The sequence below is a fragment of the Hyperolius riggenbachi genome, chromosome 4 (genome assembly GCF_040937935.1).
Source record: "Hyperolius riggenbachi isolate aHypRig1 chromosome 4, aHypRig1.pri, whole genome shotgun sequence".
In the NCBI taxonomy this organism is placed as follows: domain Eukaryota; kingdom Metazoa; phylum Chordata; class Amphibia; order Anura; family Hyperoliidae; genus Hyperolius; species Hyperolius riggenbachi.
This window is the reverse complement of record NC_090649.1, coordinates 333832424-333849762: the sequence shown is the minus strand read 5'-3', so window position 1 is coordinate 333849762 and position 17339 is coordinate 333832424. Positions and strand designations below refer to the sequence as shown.

The 17339-nt window shown below is 43.8% G+C and overlaps 1 protein-coding gene across 1 annotated transcript in view; it reads left to right on the top strand.

Moving 5' to 3' along the window:
* GNPAT (glyceronephosphate O-acyltransferase) overlaps positions 1-12559 on the top strand; it is a 105942-nt gene extending 93383 nt beyond the window's left edge. Inside the window, exons 10-12 of the mRNA XM_068233392.1 lie at positions 3530-3623; positions 4033-4094; positions 12000-12559. Of these exons, the coding sequence (XP_068089493.1) occupies positions 3530-3623; positions 4033-4094; positions 12000-12043 (200 nt within the window). The 3' untranslated portion in view covers positions 12044-12559. The remainder of the gene's footprint in view (positions 1-3529; positions 3624-4032; positions 4095-11999) is intronic.
* The last annotated feature ends 4780 nt before the right edge of the window (positions 12560-17339 follow it).

The following is a 17339-nucleotide window of genomic DNA, read 5'->3' as shown; positions in this document are numbered from 1 at the left end:
TACAGTGGATCAGTGTTTCCTTGGATCCTATTAGGATCAGTGTTTTCTTTATTCATATGAGCCATCCACAGTACTTCTGCCACTGACTCGTAACCTGAAAATAATAAGCACATTTTTAGTATTTGGCTGGTGAACTTAATGTCATTCATTTTTATGAAGGAAGTGGCAGGTTTGTTTTAAAAACATAGTCCAACCCTCATTTTCTTTTACTTTCTAAAAAATGTATAACAAACAATTCAAAATCTAAACAGAGCAATTAATATGTCTCTAACATTTATACAAAGGAACAGAGGCGCCAAAAGAGTAAAAACAGTTCTTCAAAAGGTTTAAAATGGAGTAGGTAGGGGTGGACTTACCCCTCCAATGCAGAAACAAGAGATTGTCGATTTAGACAAAAATTGGTTTATTTACATACGCCAAAAGGTGCAACGCGTTTCGCGGGTATATCCCACTTCCTCAGGCTATACAAGGGAGCATATAACAATAAACATCTGGGTCTGAGCTGGCCGCCTCTGAGGCGCTAAGCTCAGGCCCAGATGCTTTTTGTTATATGCTTCCTGGTATAGCCTGAGGAAGTGGGATATACCCGCAAAACGCGTTGAACCTTTTGGAGTATGTAAATCAATTTTGGTCTAAATCGACAATCTCTTGTATCTGCATTGGAGGGGTACGTCCACCTCTACCTACTTCATTTTAAACCTTTTTAAGAACGGTTTTTACTCTTTTGGCGCCTCTGTTCCTTTGTATAAACTATGATTTACACCCCTGGTGGAGGGGAATTAGATCCTTCTTTCTCCATCTTTACAGAGAGCGACATCTTAATGCTGAGTGAGGACAGGTCTAATCTTCTCACCTGCCTGTATAGTGGTTACCTGGACGCTAACCCACTTTTGTGAGTATATAGTATTATACTTACTTTTCCACAACCCAGCTCCAGTACATACTACACTATATTGGCTCTTGGTGTCTCTCCTTATGTCTCTAACATGGATAAACATTATGAGTTAACATCAATGTACATCATCTGACATAGATCACAAGGTGCAGTTGTGAACAGTAATTTCCAGATTACCATGTTCACATTATCAACTTTGTGCAGCACAGTTCAGCCAGCTCATTTTCTTTTAAAGCATAAAGTTTCATTTATTTGGAATAACTTTGAGAGATAACATGAAACCGCACCTTTAAAAGAAACACAGAGACAAAGGGAGCCCAAATGGTGTAGTATTAACAACTTAGGATGCAGAAGATTGAATGAATACTCACAGAATTAGGTTGCTGCCTTAGAGAACAAACAACCAACATGGCAAGTGGAGAAAACCCATCTCCACTGGAGTGTATTGGACTCTCTGGATTGTGGTTTCCCTCCAAATGTGTGGTGTACAATGCAAAGGAGAGAGGAGGCGACCAGTATGGATAAAACTTTGTTAAAACAAATAAAATGTGAAGAAAACGAGACTACTTACTTCAAGGATGATACAGTTTAAGTATATAAAATTAACTTGTATTGCACTATGGCGATGCGTTTCGTGGGATCAATGCCCACTTCCTCATACCCCACTTCCTCATACCAATATATATATAGTCTTGTAACTTAATTGTGTCTAGAGGGACTCAGTCTAATCCATAACAAGTTCATCATAGTCTAGGGCAGGGGTTTCAAACTCAAATACAAACTCAAATACCAAGTGGGCTGAAATTGAACACTGGAACCAAGTTGCTGGGCAACCTCAATGTCTAGTGCCCAACTTTCTCACTTATACAGTTCCCTGGTGTCTTAAGCCCCCTTTCTTCCCTATACCGTTCCCTAGTGTCTAGTTAAGGGCACTGCCTTTGACATGGGAGACCAGGGTTCAAATCCTGGCTAGGAGCAGTACCTGCGCAAAGGTGGATCAGCGCATCACCAGGCCGCCTCCGAATGGCCACCAATTCAGAGGTGCGCTGAGCCCCCCCTAGAAGCTACAAATGCACCTTGAAAACAAACAGAAGCTCTGCATAAACCTCAATAAGCAATGCTATTACATGGGAGCAGCTGACCAAAGTTACAATCTGTTTAAGTAGCGCTGTTCCTTTCCTCGCCATGTACAAATGTACATGGCGAGGAAAGGAACAGCGCTACTTAAACAGATTGCATCCTTTTAAATACCTGCTTGAGAGTGCTAGCCCCACTAGTGTGATAAAATACACACCCAGCATTCAATTAAAATGCACCTGTCTATCACTGGAGGATGTTGGTTTCCGTAATAGCTTGCATGCAACTTATTAGGTACTCGTCCCTCCCACTGCAAAGAAGTCTTCCCCTATGGTAGGGGCCCTAACACTAACTAATCCTAAATTATGCATATGCATAGCCTGGATGCGCTACTAAGTAAAATTTTTAAAATTGCGCAAAGGTGGATCAGCCATTCGGAGGCGGCCTGCTGATGCACTGATCCACCTTTGTGCAATTTTAAATTTTTACTTGGTAGCGCATCCAGGCTATGCATAATTTAGAATTAGTGTTAGGGACCCTCCCATGGGGGATGACTTCTTTGCAGTGGGAGGGACGAGTACTTAATAAGTTGCATGCAAGCTATTACGGAAACGAACATCCTCCAGTGATAGACAGGTGCATTTTAATTGAATGCTGGGGGTGTATTTTATCCCACTACTGGGGCTTGCACTCTCAGGCAGGTAGTCATAAGGATGCAATCTGTTTTTAAGTAGCGCTGTTCCTTTCCTCGCCATGTAAAAAAGGGGCAGTACCTATTTAGTAAGGAGCCCTTAGGCAAGACTCCCTTACACTGCAGGGTGGCCTCTTTAGTGCATCCCAGTGGCTTCAGCTCTTGAGCACTTTGGGTCTGACAGGAGAAAAGTGCTATACAAACGTTTTTTGTCTTTTTTTGGTGGCCCCCCTCCGTCCTCTATACAGTTCCATGTTGTTAAATGCCTCGTCCCACCTCTATGTAGTTCCCTGGTGTCTAGTGCTCCCCCCCCCCCCATGTCTTCCCTGGTGATCTAGGGCTACACCTAGCTTTCTTGGTAGTAGAGTACGCCAAACATAATGCAGAGTGGGCCAAATTTGATTGCTCTGTGGGACAGATTTGGCCCACGACAGGAGTTTGACACGTATGGTCTCCAATTTTAAGAGTAAGCTAATTAACTCATTTGTATGTTTTTGATATGTGTGAGGAAACTGGAGTGCCTGGAGGAAACTATCACAGACACAGGGCCCCATATGCTATTAACTTTTCCTCCTGAGTTTTCTCCTAGGAGATAATTTTTCATCATCAATTTAAAATATATTTTCAGCACTTTGCAATTGAAAAAGTACTAAAAAGTAAGTGAAAAAGTACTATGAAAATGATTGAGTATTTTTTTGCTTGCTGTTAGTTTAAAATGCATTTCATTGACAAGTTTGAAAATCTCACCTAGGAGATATATCAGGACAAAAAGTGAATTGCGTATGGGCCAGGGTGAGAGTGCTATTCACTACACCACTGTATATATCTAATCAGAGTGCCTTGCTTCTCTTATGCTTTATTTACAGGAACCACTGATTGTTATGAAGCTTTATCTTCTGATATTCAAAAGAATGCACTTGCATCATTTGTGTATCTTGGTTTATTGAAAGTTAATAAGCTGTAAGTATAATTTTTTTTTTATTTAATATTTGTGCCTTTTGTTCAAATAGGTCAACTTGACTATGGCCCAATGGGTTTGAAGGCATCCTCTACAGAGGCTGTGATTTCAAATTGTGTCTTGTGGATGTCGTGTCCCCCACCCCCAATTATGTCCTCCTCGTACCTTTTGTGTCCGCCTCTGTCCCCTTTGTGTCCTCCTCCTCTTGCGCTTTTGTCCAAGTGGAAGTGTATAGGCTGTACATTATTTGATTGCGTAAAAGATTAAGATTTGTATTATACTGTTCATTTGCCATTGTGTCCCATAATGCACACGACACTTCTTTCACCTAACGTAAATCTGTTGTATTTTTTCTCAGTATATATTCAGTGTAATGGTACCTTTTTTTATGTCATATCTATCTGATTTCAGCAGTGCAGAAACCACTTACACTGTAGATACGTCCACCATACAGGAATTTGCAGTAAATCTTGGTAAGTATGGATTTTGATTTCTTATGTATTGACTTTTATATTATGGACACTCATTTAATTGATTGGTTAGTGTAAAGATGGTAAGTATGCGTTATTAATCTGGCAGAGGAGTTATTAGTGAATCCATTTCATCAGTCTTTCTAATGCCTGGTACACACAATGCAATTTTCCATCAGATTGATGTTCGAATCAATTGTTTCTGACAGGCCCAATATGATTTCCAATCATTTTTCTGATTGATTTTGTATAAAACTGATTGGAAAATCTATCAGAAAAACGATTGGGAATCAGACCTGTTGGAAATAATCGATTTGACTGTCAGTCTCTCAGAAAATTGAATTGTGTGTACTGGGCATTAAACCAGGCCTTTACTTAACCACTTGCACACTGCTCCCCAGGTGGCTCCCCAGGGACCGCGTAACGCCGATCGGTGGTTGCACCAGGGGGACTAATTAGCCGGGGATCGCACGCATTCGCCGGCATTAGGCTCCGCCCACCCGCAACGTCAACCCACCGGCCAATTAGCAGCGCCGGCGGGTTGTTAACCCTCCGATCTCTCCATTACACTTTGTTAAGCTAACAAAGTGTATTATACTGGCTGCCTCCTCCCTTGGTGGTCCCAGTGATCGAGCGACCACCAGGGGAGGAGGCAGCTGTGTATGAAAAAGCGCACACACACACTGATCCTGTCCCCCTGCCCCCCTGATCGCTCACAGCACCCCTCAGACCACTTATTGCACCCAATCACCCCCCTAATCACCCATCAATCACCCCCTGTCACTATCTGTCAACGCTATATTTTAGATTCGGTCCTAAACTGCCCCCTGGGAGCTCCTGATCACCCCCCCCCCCCCACACTCTCAGATCCTCCCCAGACACCCCCCCCCCCCCCCGTGTACTGTATACATCTATTCTCCCTTGTAATCACCCACTGATCACCTATTAATCACCCATCAATCACTCCCTGTCACTGCCACCCATCAGATCAGACCCTAACCTGCCCCTTGCGGGCACCTGATCACCTGCCCACACCCTCAGATTGCCCGCACCCCCCCCCCCCCCCCCGATCACCTCCCCAGTGCATTGATTGCATCTATCCTCCCCTCTAATCACCCTCTGAGACACCCATCAATCACCACCTGTCACCCCCTAGCTAATCTGCCCCCTGCGGGCTTCTGATCACCTGCCCACACCCTCAGGACCCCCAATCCCAGTGTTCCAGTGTTAAGTTAGGCCAGTTATTTAGCTAGGGCCCTTCATTGGGTAGTTAGCGTCAGTTAGCACCCAGCCCACCACACTGCAGTCACTAATTATTTGCTAATTAGCATCTTCACTGTCGCTAATCAGCATTGATACTATATAGTATCTGTGAGGCCCAGTGCACACCAAAACCGCTAGCAGATCGTCAAAACGCTAGCGGTTTTGGGAGCAGAGAGCAGATATTTGGCCGGGTGCACACCAAGCGGATTTTGTATGCGATCCACCAGCCGCATCAGCCAGTGAAAACGCTTGGCTATTGTATTTCAATGTGTGGTGCACACCGGCGGTTTGAGGTTTTTTAGCAAACCGCAAACGTGCAGCAGGAGGCGCGTTTGCGGCTTGGCAAAAACCGCAAACCGCCGGTGTGCACCATCCCATTGCAATACATTAGACAAGCGTTTTTATAGGTGGATGCGGCCGGCGGATCGCTCCAAAAACCGCTCGGTGTGCACTGGGCCTAAGTGATCATTACTGATCGCAGTCAGATCTATATTGGGGTCACTAGGATACACTAAAAACACAGTGTTTGACCGATCAGGCCTGATCGTTCGCCTGCACTTGCGTTCAGCCCGCCCCACCGCAGTGACAGAATTTTTTTTGTGATCACTGCAAAAAACACTGTACAATAGCTATGGCACTGTAAAGATCAGTTTTGATTTTTTTTAATCAAAACTTAATGGCCACAGCTTTCTACTTCACAAGTATTCCCTTTTACTAGGTAGGTGCTCTTTTTCCTGGGTAGTCTCAGAGGAATACCCCCTAAATTTAGCAGTCCACCATGGTAAAAAAGGGGTATTCGCTGAAGAGGCCGCCGAGATTCTGGCCTAGTGGGGTGAGTGTGATTGGGAAGCCTCATCCGACGAATCATCCGGGTCAAAATACGAACCGGTGAACAGCAGTGGCTCTCTGACCGATACCAGTGACGAGGTTGAGGTCCCGGCTAAAGAAAGGCGTTACCACACCCCATGTCACTGGACCGCAAGTGGCGCAGGATCAGACTCAAGGGCAACAGAGTGGTGGTAGCGCTGATCCGAGTTTTCTTGGTGAGGCATGCACCAGCAGCGTAACATCTCTTGGACCTAGCACCAGTACTACCAATAGACCCTGGTGAAGTGGCGAGCACCAGCATGGTAGTAGAAACTGGTTCGGTGGCACGTGCATTAAGTCCGAGTCGCAGCCACCAGCAAAACGGGCCCGTACTACCCATAGTCTCCCAGAGGTGCTGGCAAATCCCAATTGGCAATCCCCTGGTTCCGCAGCACCCGTACTGCCCCCTTTCACCGCCCAGTCTGGAGTCCAGATGGGAACAATTAATCTAGGTTTGGCCCTAGACTTTTTTCATCTGTTCTGCACCGTGGATCTCTACGACTTAATTGTGGCTGAGACCAACCGTTATGCCACACAATACGCAACCGCCAATCCGAGAAGCTACCATGCCCAGCCTATTTGGTGGAAACCACTCCAAGTTTCCAAACTTAACATTTTTTTGGGCCTTCTCCTTAAAATGGGTCTAGTCAAAAAGAATGTATTGCGGTCTTATTGGTCTACGCACCCAATACATCACATGCCCATGTTCTCTGCTGCCATGTCCATGTCACGATTTGAGAACATCCTGCACTTCAGTACCAATACAACCTGTCATCTAAGAGGCCACCCTGCTTATGACCGGTTCCACGAAATTCGGCCCCTCATAGACCACCTGTCATCAAAATTTGCGGATGCTTATACCCCTGAACAGTCATTTTGGGGCATTTGGTTTCCAGACTACTCCTCACGGTTTTGGGCCCCTAAAATGCCAGGGCAGTATAGGAACCCCACAAGTGACCCCATTTTAGAAAGCAGACACCCCAAGGTATTCTGTTAGGCGTATGATGAGTTTATAGACAATTTTAGTTTTTGTCACAAGTTAGTGGAAAATGACACTTTGTGAAAAAAAAAAAATCAATTTCCGCTAGCTTGTGACAAAAAATAAAATCTTCTATGAACTCCCCATACTCCTAACTCTGCCTGAAAGAGTTAAATATCAGGTATGTAAGTGGCTGACTCAGACAGGAAGTGACTACACTGTGACCCTCACTGATAAGAAATTCCCCTTTTTACCTCTTTCTTGCTCTCAGAAGCCATTTTCTGCTAGAGTGTTTTATAGTTGGAATTTCTTATCAGTAAGGGTCACACTGTAGTTACTTCCTGTCTGAGTCAGGACTGAGTCAGCCACTTACATACCTGATATTTAACTCTTTCAGGCAGAGAAAGGGAAAAAAAAAGGAACACAGCATAGTTATTTGTGTGCTAGGCACTGTACATACACGTCTATCTCATCATGTCACATGTCAGTTCAGGTATCCTTTAAGGGGTTTTAAGGCTGCAGTCCTTAATTGCTTAAAGCAGAGATGTCAAACCGGTCCTATGAGGGCCGAGATCCTCACGCATTTTTGACACAGCTCAAATTAATTGATGGGTCTGAATCAGGAAAGGTGTGGTCTATCAGGTAGAACACATTCCTCTCTTTCTCAGTCCATCCTAAACACTGGCATGGATCTGGCCCTCCAGGCCTGGAGTTCGACATCTGTGACTTAAAGGGAACCTGAACCAAGTAAAATTATTAAAAAAACAAAAACAAAACACATGATGTACCTACAAATGAATATTACATGCTTACATGCCGTCAGTTCCTATTAGAAGCTCACCAATTTCTTCGAACAACGATCCCTTCCTGTTCTGACAAGATCTTGTCAGAACTGAATTATATCAGTTGCTGTCAGTTATAGCTGAAAGGACAACTGATATGCAAGGTAATGTCCATGTTTCCCTAAAGCTCAAGTGGGCCGTTTTACAGTTTAACAGTGTGCTTACCAGGAAGCTGTTATAGGATAATGGCTATTTTTTTAAATGGAGGACTGAAAATTCCATTGATCACAGTGGACAAACAGGACACGGGAGAGGAGAAAGAGATTGATGAGTAGACTACACAGGAGGCAAGTATGACATGTGTATGTTTATTTTCACTTTTAATTTTCAGTTTAGGTGCCTGTGCAGGCGCACTAGCAGCTTTCTGTTTGGGCTCTGGCAGAAATAGCCGAGCCTGATCGGGTCTGCTCTACTGTGCAGGCACGAGGCACCTGTGCAGTAGAGCAAACTCGATCTGGCCTGGCCATGTGATCCAGAGCAGAAAGCCGCATCTGAGCGCAGCGCATACAGCTGGACTTTCGGTGGTCACAGCACTGGATCGCCTCTTTAGGATCCAGAGGCCCCCTTCCGAGGTAATTACCCCCTAGGGGTATTTTTTTTTCCCCTTCAGGTACACCTTGACCTCGTTATCGCTGACTCAGGCTTGTGGTGAAAAAAGGATGCGGTTAGTGGTAATCCTGAGCTTGGGTCAGGGTAACTGCCAGGAGGTATATGCAAAGTGTGCAGCGCAGCAATAGTTATAACTCCCCCAGGATCTGGATGCTCGCAGCCCGTTATCTTTCGGTCCTCCAAGGCTTTCGATCCCTTGGGTGAGATCATCAATTGTCATACAATTGATGTATGTCAATAGACCTCAATCCCACCATAGGGCTAGAGTGCCACCCGAAGGACAGGAGGAAGAATTGCAAAAAATCAGTATAAGGGACTTTGCAGTCTAGATCACTGGCTGATGCATCTGAGTATTTGGGGGCTGCCATACACACATTATACTGGGAATACATGGCTTGATTTTGCCGCTCGATTCCACAGTCAATTCTCTTATCTTCCGCTCGTTTTTCTTATCTTTTTCCATTCACTGCTATCCGGAATCAAGCGGTGAAACGAACGGGCGGGAGATTGGACATGTCAGAAATTATCTATCAAGACATCTTAATGGCTCAAAATTGAGCCGTGTATGCCCAGCATAAGATTTGTGACAGAGATGGCCGTCTAGGTCGAGAACCATTTAGTGTGTTTACGAGGCTCAAGGCTGCTCTCATTTGTTCTAGTGTAAACAGGAAGTGGCCATACAACTGATTAGATAATCGGTTAAGCATAGGACCTACTCAGTCATCCATTACAGGATCAAACATATGTTTTTCTTGCTTTCTGGGAGCTTAGGCTAGTTTCCCATATTATGCAGTGCAATCGTCCACAGCAGGAGACCGCGGGGCACGATGAAAAATTATCTCCTAGGAGAAAACTCAGGTGAAAAAGTGAATTGCATATGGTCCCATGTCTCCATCCATATTACCCTGCAGCAGAGTGTGTCAACGGTAATATGCATACCGCCCACTCCCCCCCCCCCCCCCACTCAGTGACGTACCCCCTGCTGGACAAGAAGTGCGTCATTTGATTATGGTCAGTCTTGCATGCACCACGCTACCAAGATCACTCCTGCACACTTACCACGTCACCATAGATTTGCATTGTTTCATAATCTATGAGGTAGGCACAGATCACGCGGCAACGCACTGCAGAGTTTACAGCGGGCTTGCAGCGTAAGTCTCCATAGACTTAAATTGCCTTTCCGGTGAGCTGTGGCGAGAAGGAGTACCACAACACGAGGTGATGCTGTAAGTGTGAAAGTGGCCTTACAGGTATTTTTTGGGGGTAAGGTTTGAAAAATAACTCCTTGGAGAAAAGTTAATAGTATATGGGTCATAGTGTGAATTTAGCATTGTGGTTAGGCACTAGGCAGGGAAATGAACTGGTACCTGCACTGAAAAAGTACTTTACAATAAAATTATTGCTTCTTTTATCAGTTTTCAAAGGGACTTAGGCTGGGTTCACACATATGCTGGGTAAAAAAAGGTTGCGTTCCATTCCTGTACATTTTCATCCATCTGGGGAAAGTCGATAAGTGTATGGGCACCTTAAAGCAGACCTGAACCCAGAACTTTCTCTCTGTTTTAAAGGGAGTCACTCTGAAGTGAAAATAAAAAAACAAAAACACAGATACTTGCCTAAGGAGACGGAAGGCTCTGGGTCCTATAGAGCCTGCCTGGTCTCCTTACGGTCCCTGTGTTCCCCGCAGGCTCTACCGTTAGCAGTCAACGACCCAAGGGTCGTAGTCTGCTCTCTTCCACGTTGGGTGGGCTTGCAGAATCTTTGGAAACACTCGGGCATGTGGGAGCACCCTCTTGCGCGCACACTCTATGGCTGAGCTCCCCAACCCTGTCCTCAAGGCCCACCAACAGTACATGTTTTGCTGGAGACCACGAACATTCACAGATGAGGTAATTAGTGTCTTAGTAGAGCTGATAAACTACCTCTGTGGATTTCCACAAAACATGCACTGTTGGTGGGCATTGAGGACAGGGTTGGGGAACACTCTCCCTCTCTTTGGATATCTTTCTTCTTTAGACTTGCTTCAAAAGATACGCAACAACATAACATTTAAAGAAAAACATTTTTTTCACAGCTGATACGAATCCTGCAATAAATCTGCAGTGTTTCTACTTCCTGCTTTCATGGAAGCAGCCATATTGTTAAATGAAACCTAAACCACACTTAAAAAAGTGTGTTTCACTCACCTGGGGCTTCTACCAGCCCCCTGCAGACGTCCTGTGCCCTCGCCGTCACTTAATGATCCTCCGGTCCCCTGCAAGGGCTAAGTTATTGTCTCCCACTGACTGGCCAATTGATACCCACAGGGCTGCGCACATCATGCTCGCGGCGAAGGGATTGTGATCAAGGGCAGCTTTGGCCAGTGCATGCGCAGTGGCCATTGACTGGCCAGTTGGTGGAAAATGAAACTTAGCCACTGTGTGGGACTGGAGGATCGTTTAGTGATGGCACAGACACAGGACGTCTGCAGGGGGCTGGTAGAAGCCCCAGATAAGTGAAACTCCTTTTTTTTTAAGTTTGGTTTAGGTTTATTTTAACATCCTGTGTTCACCAATGACCTCTCTGTCGTGGCAGGCAGCTGACACAGTGAGGAATCAACTTGTGCTTAGTCTCAGATGAGGGGGAATTAAGACAGGCTTAACTTTCTAAATACATACAGGGTGCATTTCTCTGTTTCCCTTCTGTCCTGGCAAGAGTTCAGGTCCACGTTAACAGTGGAAGGATTCTTGTGGGAGGAGAGAGTTAAACAATGACTTACCAGTTTGCTGCTGATTCACATTGCATAGCCAGCAGGCTGGAGGAAGAGCTGTTCCCAGCCAGACTGGAATCACAGAACTAGCTAGGAAAAAAAATTGGTATGGTATATTACACATTCTGCATTTCTACCATTTAAAGGGACTCCGAGACTAATCTTAAGCTAGTTTTTTACTTACCCGGGGTATCCTTCAGCCCCATAAGCACAGATGTGTCCCTCACCGTCCTCCTGCTCCCTCCCGTTCAGCACATGGTGAGCCCCAGTAATGGGCTCAGTCGAAGCCAGTCAGGGTCTTCTGCGCATGCGTGGACCTACTGCGCATGCGCAGTAGACCCAAAGATGATGTCACTGAGCCTGTTACCGGGGCTCACCGCGGCTGAACAGGAAATCGCAGGAGGACGGCGAGGGATGCAGCCGTGCTTATGGGGCTGAAGGAAGTTTCAGGTAACTAAAAAAACTAGCTTAAGACTCGTCTCTGAGTCTCTTTAACAGTCTGCCTTAAATGTTGCCTCAAATTACTGACAAGAAATTTGCTTTACCAAAGCTGATGGCATAATCCAACTGAAAATGGCAATGTTTTTTTTTCTTTTAAGGTATACAAGTGCCAGTAGGAAAGCTTCCAGTGGTACGACTTTAACATTTTGGGGAAAAAAAACTCATATGCCAAATTGTTTGTTCCAGCTGACTAACCGCTGCATATTCTAACTTACATGAGGTCTGAAGAATCTCCTGGAAGAGTAACCCAATGTAAAGAACCTATTAACACTGGGAAATTGCATTTTCCCCAAACAGAAGTGTTTACATGTGTCTCCCATATGACAGATCAGAATGAATTGCATACAAATACCACTGAAGCAAGCTTCAAGATCAAATTTACATACCTGTTTAGCTGCTGTGTTTCCAATGACTTTTTAATGAGGTTTTCACAGGCCAGGTGCTATAAGCTTCATTATACCAATAAGGATGCGACGTTACAATTCATTTCAGTATCACAGACAAGACTGAGTTGTGCTGAAATAACCAGTTTGTAAAATTCTCCTGCTGTCATGACTACCATGGATATGGATGCAGATATTGCTTTCTGTACCATAGTACTTTGAATTCGGGTCCTTATGGATATCGCTAAATGAATAATAAAATACTGTGGATTTTTTCTTAGTTTTTTTTTTTTTTTACTGAAAACTTTGGATATTGCTACTTACCATAACTTCTGTTACTATACTGTAATATTTATTTGACTTGCACTTCTGTTAATGTTTTTAGGTGATGTTGTTTGTTCTAAAAAGTGGGAATTCTGATTCTACTTTATAGTGTGGTTGTTATTTACTTAAGTGTCTGTCACATGCAGATTTTTTTTTTAAATTCTGCATTTTGTTAATTGACATGGAAGAAAATTCATTTTACTACAGTTCTCTTAACTAGTTTTGTTGATGTGTAGAACAACTCCTGGAGAACCGTGTGATCCGTTTCATCAGCTGATGGATTGGAAAGGCTCTGATTTGCTGTGTGATCACTTCCTGCTATAGTATATGATTGTGATCATCCTTAAGGTGGCCACACACCATACGATTTAAATATGTGTTCAATTCAAGAATTGCAAAAACAAACTGAAATCTGAGCGGATTTTTCAGTCGAATGAAAAAAAGCTTTTGATTTTTTTTCAGGAGATCTGATCATATTTATCGAATTGCCGTAAAATTGGATCATTTTATTGTATCGTGTGGCCACCTTAACAAATCAGTCACCTGATTAAACTGATCACATGTCTTTGTATTTTCTGTTACACATGAGCAACACTGTCCTTTATTTCTTTAGTAAACCAAAAGTAAGCAGAAATAAATGTTTGTTTAAAAGTAAACCATGTATATGATTAGGGCCATACTGGGCCTGCGCAGTACTCTCCTGGTGACATCAGCGGGAGTAAGGACACGGCAACGCAGGCGCAGTGGTTTTCAGACTTTAAAGTCTGAAATTCCAGAAGTGAACCGGAGGCGGGGCCAAAGCATCGGTGAGCGGCTGGGCGTGCACAGGATGTCGGCGGGGGACCAGTAGAAGCCCCGGGTAAGTTCAACTCATTTTCCCCCGACCCCCCTACAATATCCCTTTAACTTCGCATTCGGATGAAATTCGAATAGGGTTATTCGAATTTAATCCTACTAATTACAGCAGCTGTGCGGGTGGCTGAGGGTGGGTTAATCTTACCCATCAGGCGTCTTCTTGCTCCTTCCCTCGGCGCCTCCCACGCTGCGTTCCAATCCGGCCTCACAAAACAAATCCTATTCATTGATCTAAGTTCCCCTGTGAATGGCTGCAGCCGTCTATTCAGATGGCTCTGCCATTCATGAATCCTGTGCACGTAGTGCTTCCGTTTCCGTACTAACAGTACGGAGCTGAGGTCACCACTGAGGACATCTTGTGGCCAAATTGTAATATTACAGACCCCTTTTTTTTTCAGTTTATCCATCCCTAGTTACCTTTATTTTTTTATTAAAACAAAAAAAAAAAAACATAAATAGTTAACTTAGGGACTGAACTTTTTAAATATGTATGCAAAAACTGTATACTACTATAATTACTTTATAAATTATGGGCTTGTAATTAGGGATAGATGCAAAACTTAAAAAATACACCTTTATTTCCAAATAAAATATTGGCGCCATACATTATACTAGGGAAAAATTTTAAATGTTGCAATAACTGATACAAATGGGCAAATAAAATGTGTGGGTTTTAATTATGGTAGCATGTTTTATTTTGAAACTATAATGGCCGAAAACTGAGCAATTAATTTTTCCTTATTATTCCCATTAAAACTGAGTTAGAAGAAAATAATTCTTAGCAAAAAGTACCCCCAAAAGAAAGCCTAATCAGTGGCGAAAAAAACAATATATAGATTGTTTCGTTGTGATAAGTAGTAATAAAGTTATAGGTGAATGAATGGAAGGAGGGCTGAAGGGTGAAAATTGCTCTGGTTTTTTAACAGGAAAAACCCTTCGAGGTGAAAAGGTTAAAAGGGAATAAATATGGCAGCCTACATATCCCTCTCACTTCAGTTTTCATTTAAAATTCCTAAGCATTGGCAGTTAAGAGATACATTTCATGTTACATACTTTCAATCAACAAGATTGTAATATGCAAATTAGAGGAGTCGGAGGAATTCTAACTTGAGTAGTCGGTGGATTTTTGTACCGACTCCACAGCCCTGAACAGTATACTTAATCTATATTCTTCCGGAATTTGTGTTTGTGCACCTAAAGCCTCATCTACACTGTACAATTTTCCATCAGATCTATTAGATCGTTTCTAACTGGTCCAATCGGATTGCGTTAGATTTTGCAATAGATTTTGGATAATTATTAAAGCAAAATCTGAAACAATTTGGATGTCTACACACGATGCAATTTCTTGTTAGATCTATCTAATAAATCCATCTATCTGATGGAAAATTGAACTGTGTAGATGAGGCTTAAAAGAGATACAGCACAGGGTAGCATTAGGGCCCGATTCCATTGTGCTGGCAAGTGTCTTGGGAGATGCACGCTAGCACTTGCTGTGATGCGAGAACGCATATGAATCTCTATAGCCATGGCAATGCACGGCTAGACTTTAGACTTGGTCAGTATACATCTCATTGGATCCCCAGAGCCTTTCATTTCTCTCTTGATAAATAGATATTATATACACAGACCAACAGTGCAATTGGTGGACATGAACTTGCACAATTTGTTTAGAAGCTTGTAATTTCATGGGAAAGAACACATTAGAGAATGATTTTAGTTGTAATTAATAAAATAAGGCTCTCACGTTTATGTGAGAGAATGTTATACAGATGAGACCGATTACTTTTCACATAAAATCACAACAAATATTTGTAAAATTATATTTAAGGCATAACAATGAAAGTAAATTAGAAATTCAATATTTAAAGTGTATCCATGATGGCATGTGACATTGCAATATTACCTTTACTTCTGCCAGCAAGTACCACAAGATATGCTATTTGTGCGACCCGATGTACTTAAGTAGCGTGACTGTTGCTATGTTAATGTGCGTTACTAACGAGCTTTACCGTTAGTAATGCGTGTAGCCGTACAACAGTCATACTACTCAAGTACTGCGGGTCATGCTAATGGCATAACTCATAGTGCTTGCTGGCGGAAGTAAGGGTAATATTGTTGTGTGCTGTCTGTGCATGGCAATATTACTGCAGTTAAGAGTATCAGGCCCATGATGAGATAAACGTATATGTACAGTGTTAAACGAGTTAATAACTAGGCTGTTTACTGTTTTCTTTTCCTGCCTGAAAGAGTTAATCCTCAGGCAAGCAAGTGACCGCTTCACTCTTGTGGGTACCTTGTTGGTAACCCTCATGGATAAAGAATTGCAGCTATAAAATCTTTCCTGCACAGAACAACTTCTGAGAGCAAGGGATAGATAAAAAAGTTCAATTGTTTAAAAAAAATGTTAAAGGGGAACTGAAGAGAGAGGTATATGGAGGCTGCCATATTTATTTCCTTTTAAGCAATACCAGTTGGCTGGCAGCCCTGCTGATCCTCTGCATCTAATACTATTAGCCATAGCCCCTGAACAAGCATGCAGCAGATCAGGTGTTTCAGACTTTAAAGTCAGATCTGACAAGACTAGCTGCATGCTTGTTTCTGGTGTATTTAGATACTACTGCAGAGAAATAGACCAGCAGGGCTGCCAGGCAACTGGTATTGATTAAAAGGAAATAAATATGGCAGCCTCCGTATACCTCTTACTTCAGTTCCCCTTTAACAAAAAAAAAAAGGTCAATTGTTCATGTGCTTTCACTCTGGGACTCTTGAGACAGTGTCATTGAGCAGACACAATAAAACCTTAAAGAGAACCCGTGGTGGGTTCTAAGAATTCAATTAGCACACAGAGGCTGGGTCTGCATATAATGCCCAGCCTCTTACTATACTGATCCTCCCTAAGCAGCCCCTGTGCTCTGCTATGCCCCCATAAATCACAAAGCCGTGCTGGCGACACACAGCGTGTCGCAGCCGGCTGTTTACATGTGAAGTGTCGGTCTCTGCCGCTCCCCCGCCTCCTCCATAGCGCCGGTCCCCGCCTACGTCCCTTCCCTCCAATTAGCGGGACCGGCGCTATGGAGGAGGCGGGGGAGCGGCAGAGACTGACACTTCACATGTAAACAGCCGGCTGGCGACCCGCTGCGTGTTGCCAGCACGGCGATTGATTTATGGGGGCATAGCAGAATGCAGGGGGGGGCTTAGGGGGGAGCAGTATAGCAACAGAGGCTGGGTATTATATGCAGACCCAGCCTCTGTATGCTAATTGGATTCTTAGAACTCACCTCGGGATCTCTTTAAGGCCCCTTGCACGCTGCATCGCACCACTTTACTTTTCCCCGCCTCAAGGGCCATGCAAGTCTTTGGAGATTTGCACACTTCACGCAATGCAATGCGGTGTGCTGGAAGTATCCATATCAATACAATGCTGACGCAATGACTGTAGTGTGTTACCTCATGGTCCAGGCCTTTCATTTATATGGTTTATGTAGTAAGGCAAGTCAATGGGCGACGTAGTAAGTGTGCATGATGGAAGGGTGGTGCAACATGTCACTAGACTGGGGTGGGGGGGTCATATGAAGGCTAATTTCTGCTGTGCAAGCACCGCATCGTACCACAATTAATAGCTGTGCAACCGGCAGCTTAATGAATCAAGCCCAAAGACCCAATCATACAGCCAATTGTCATTAACTTTTTATCGGACGGCTCTGGTCTCTTTAAGACCAGAGCTGTGTGTGCCTTTTTAAGTGCTGTGATTGACTCACAGCAATCAAGGGGTCAAATGTCATTGGCTCCTGTCTGATATATGGATGTGCTGCTGTCAGCGTGTCAGCAGAGTGAGCGGGTACAGCGACATGGACAGTGGCAGGAACGGCATTA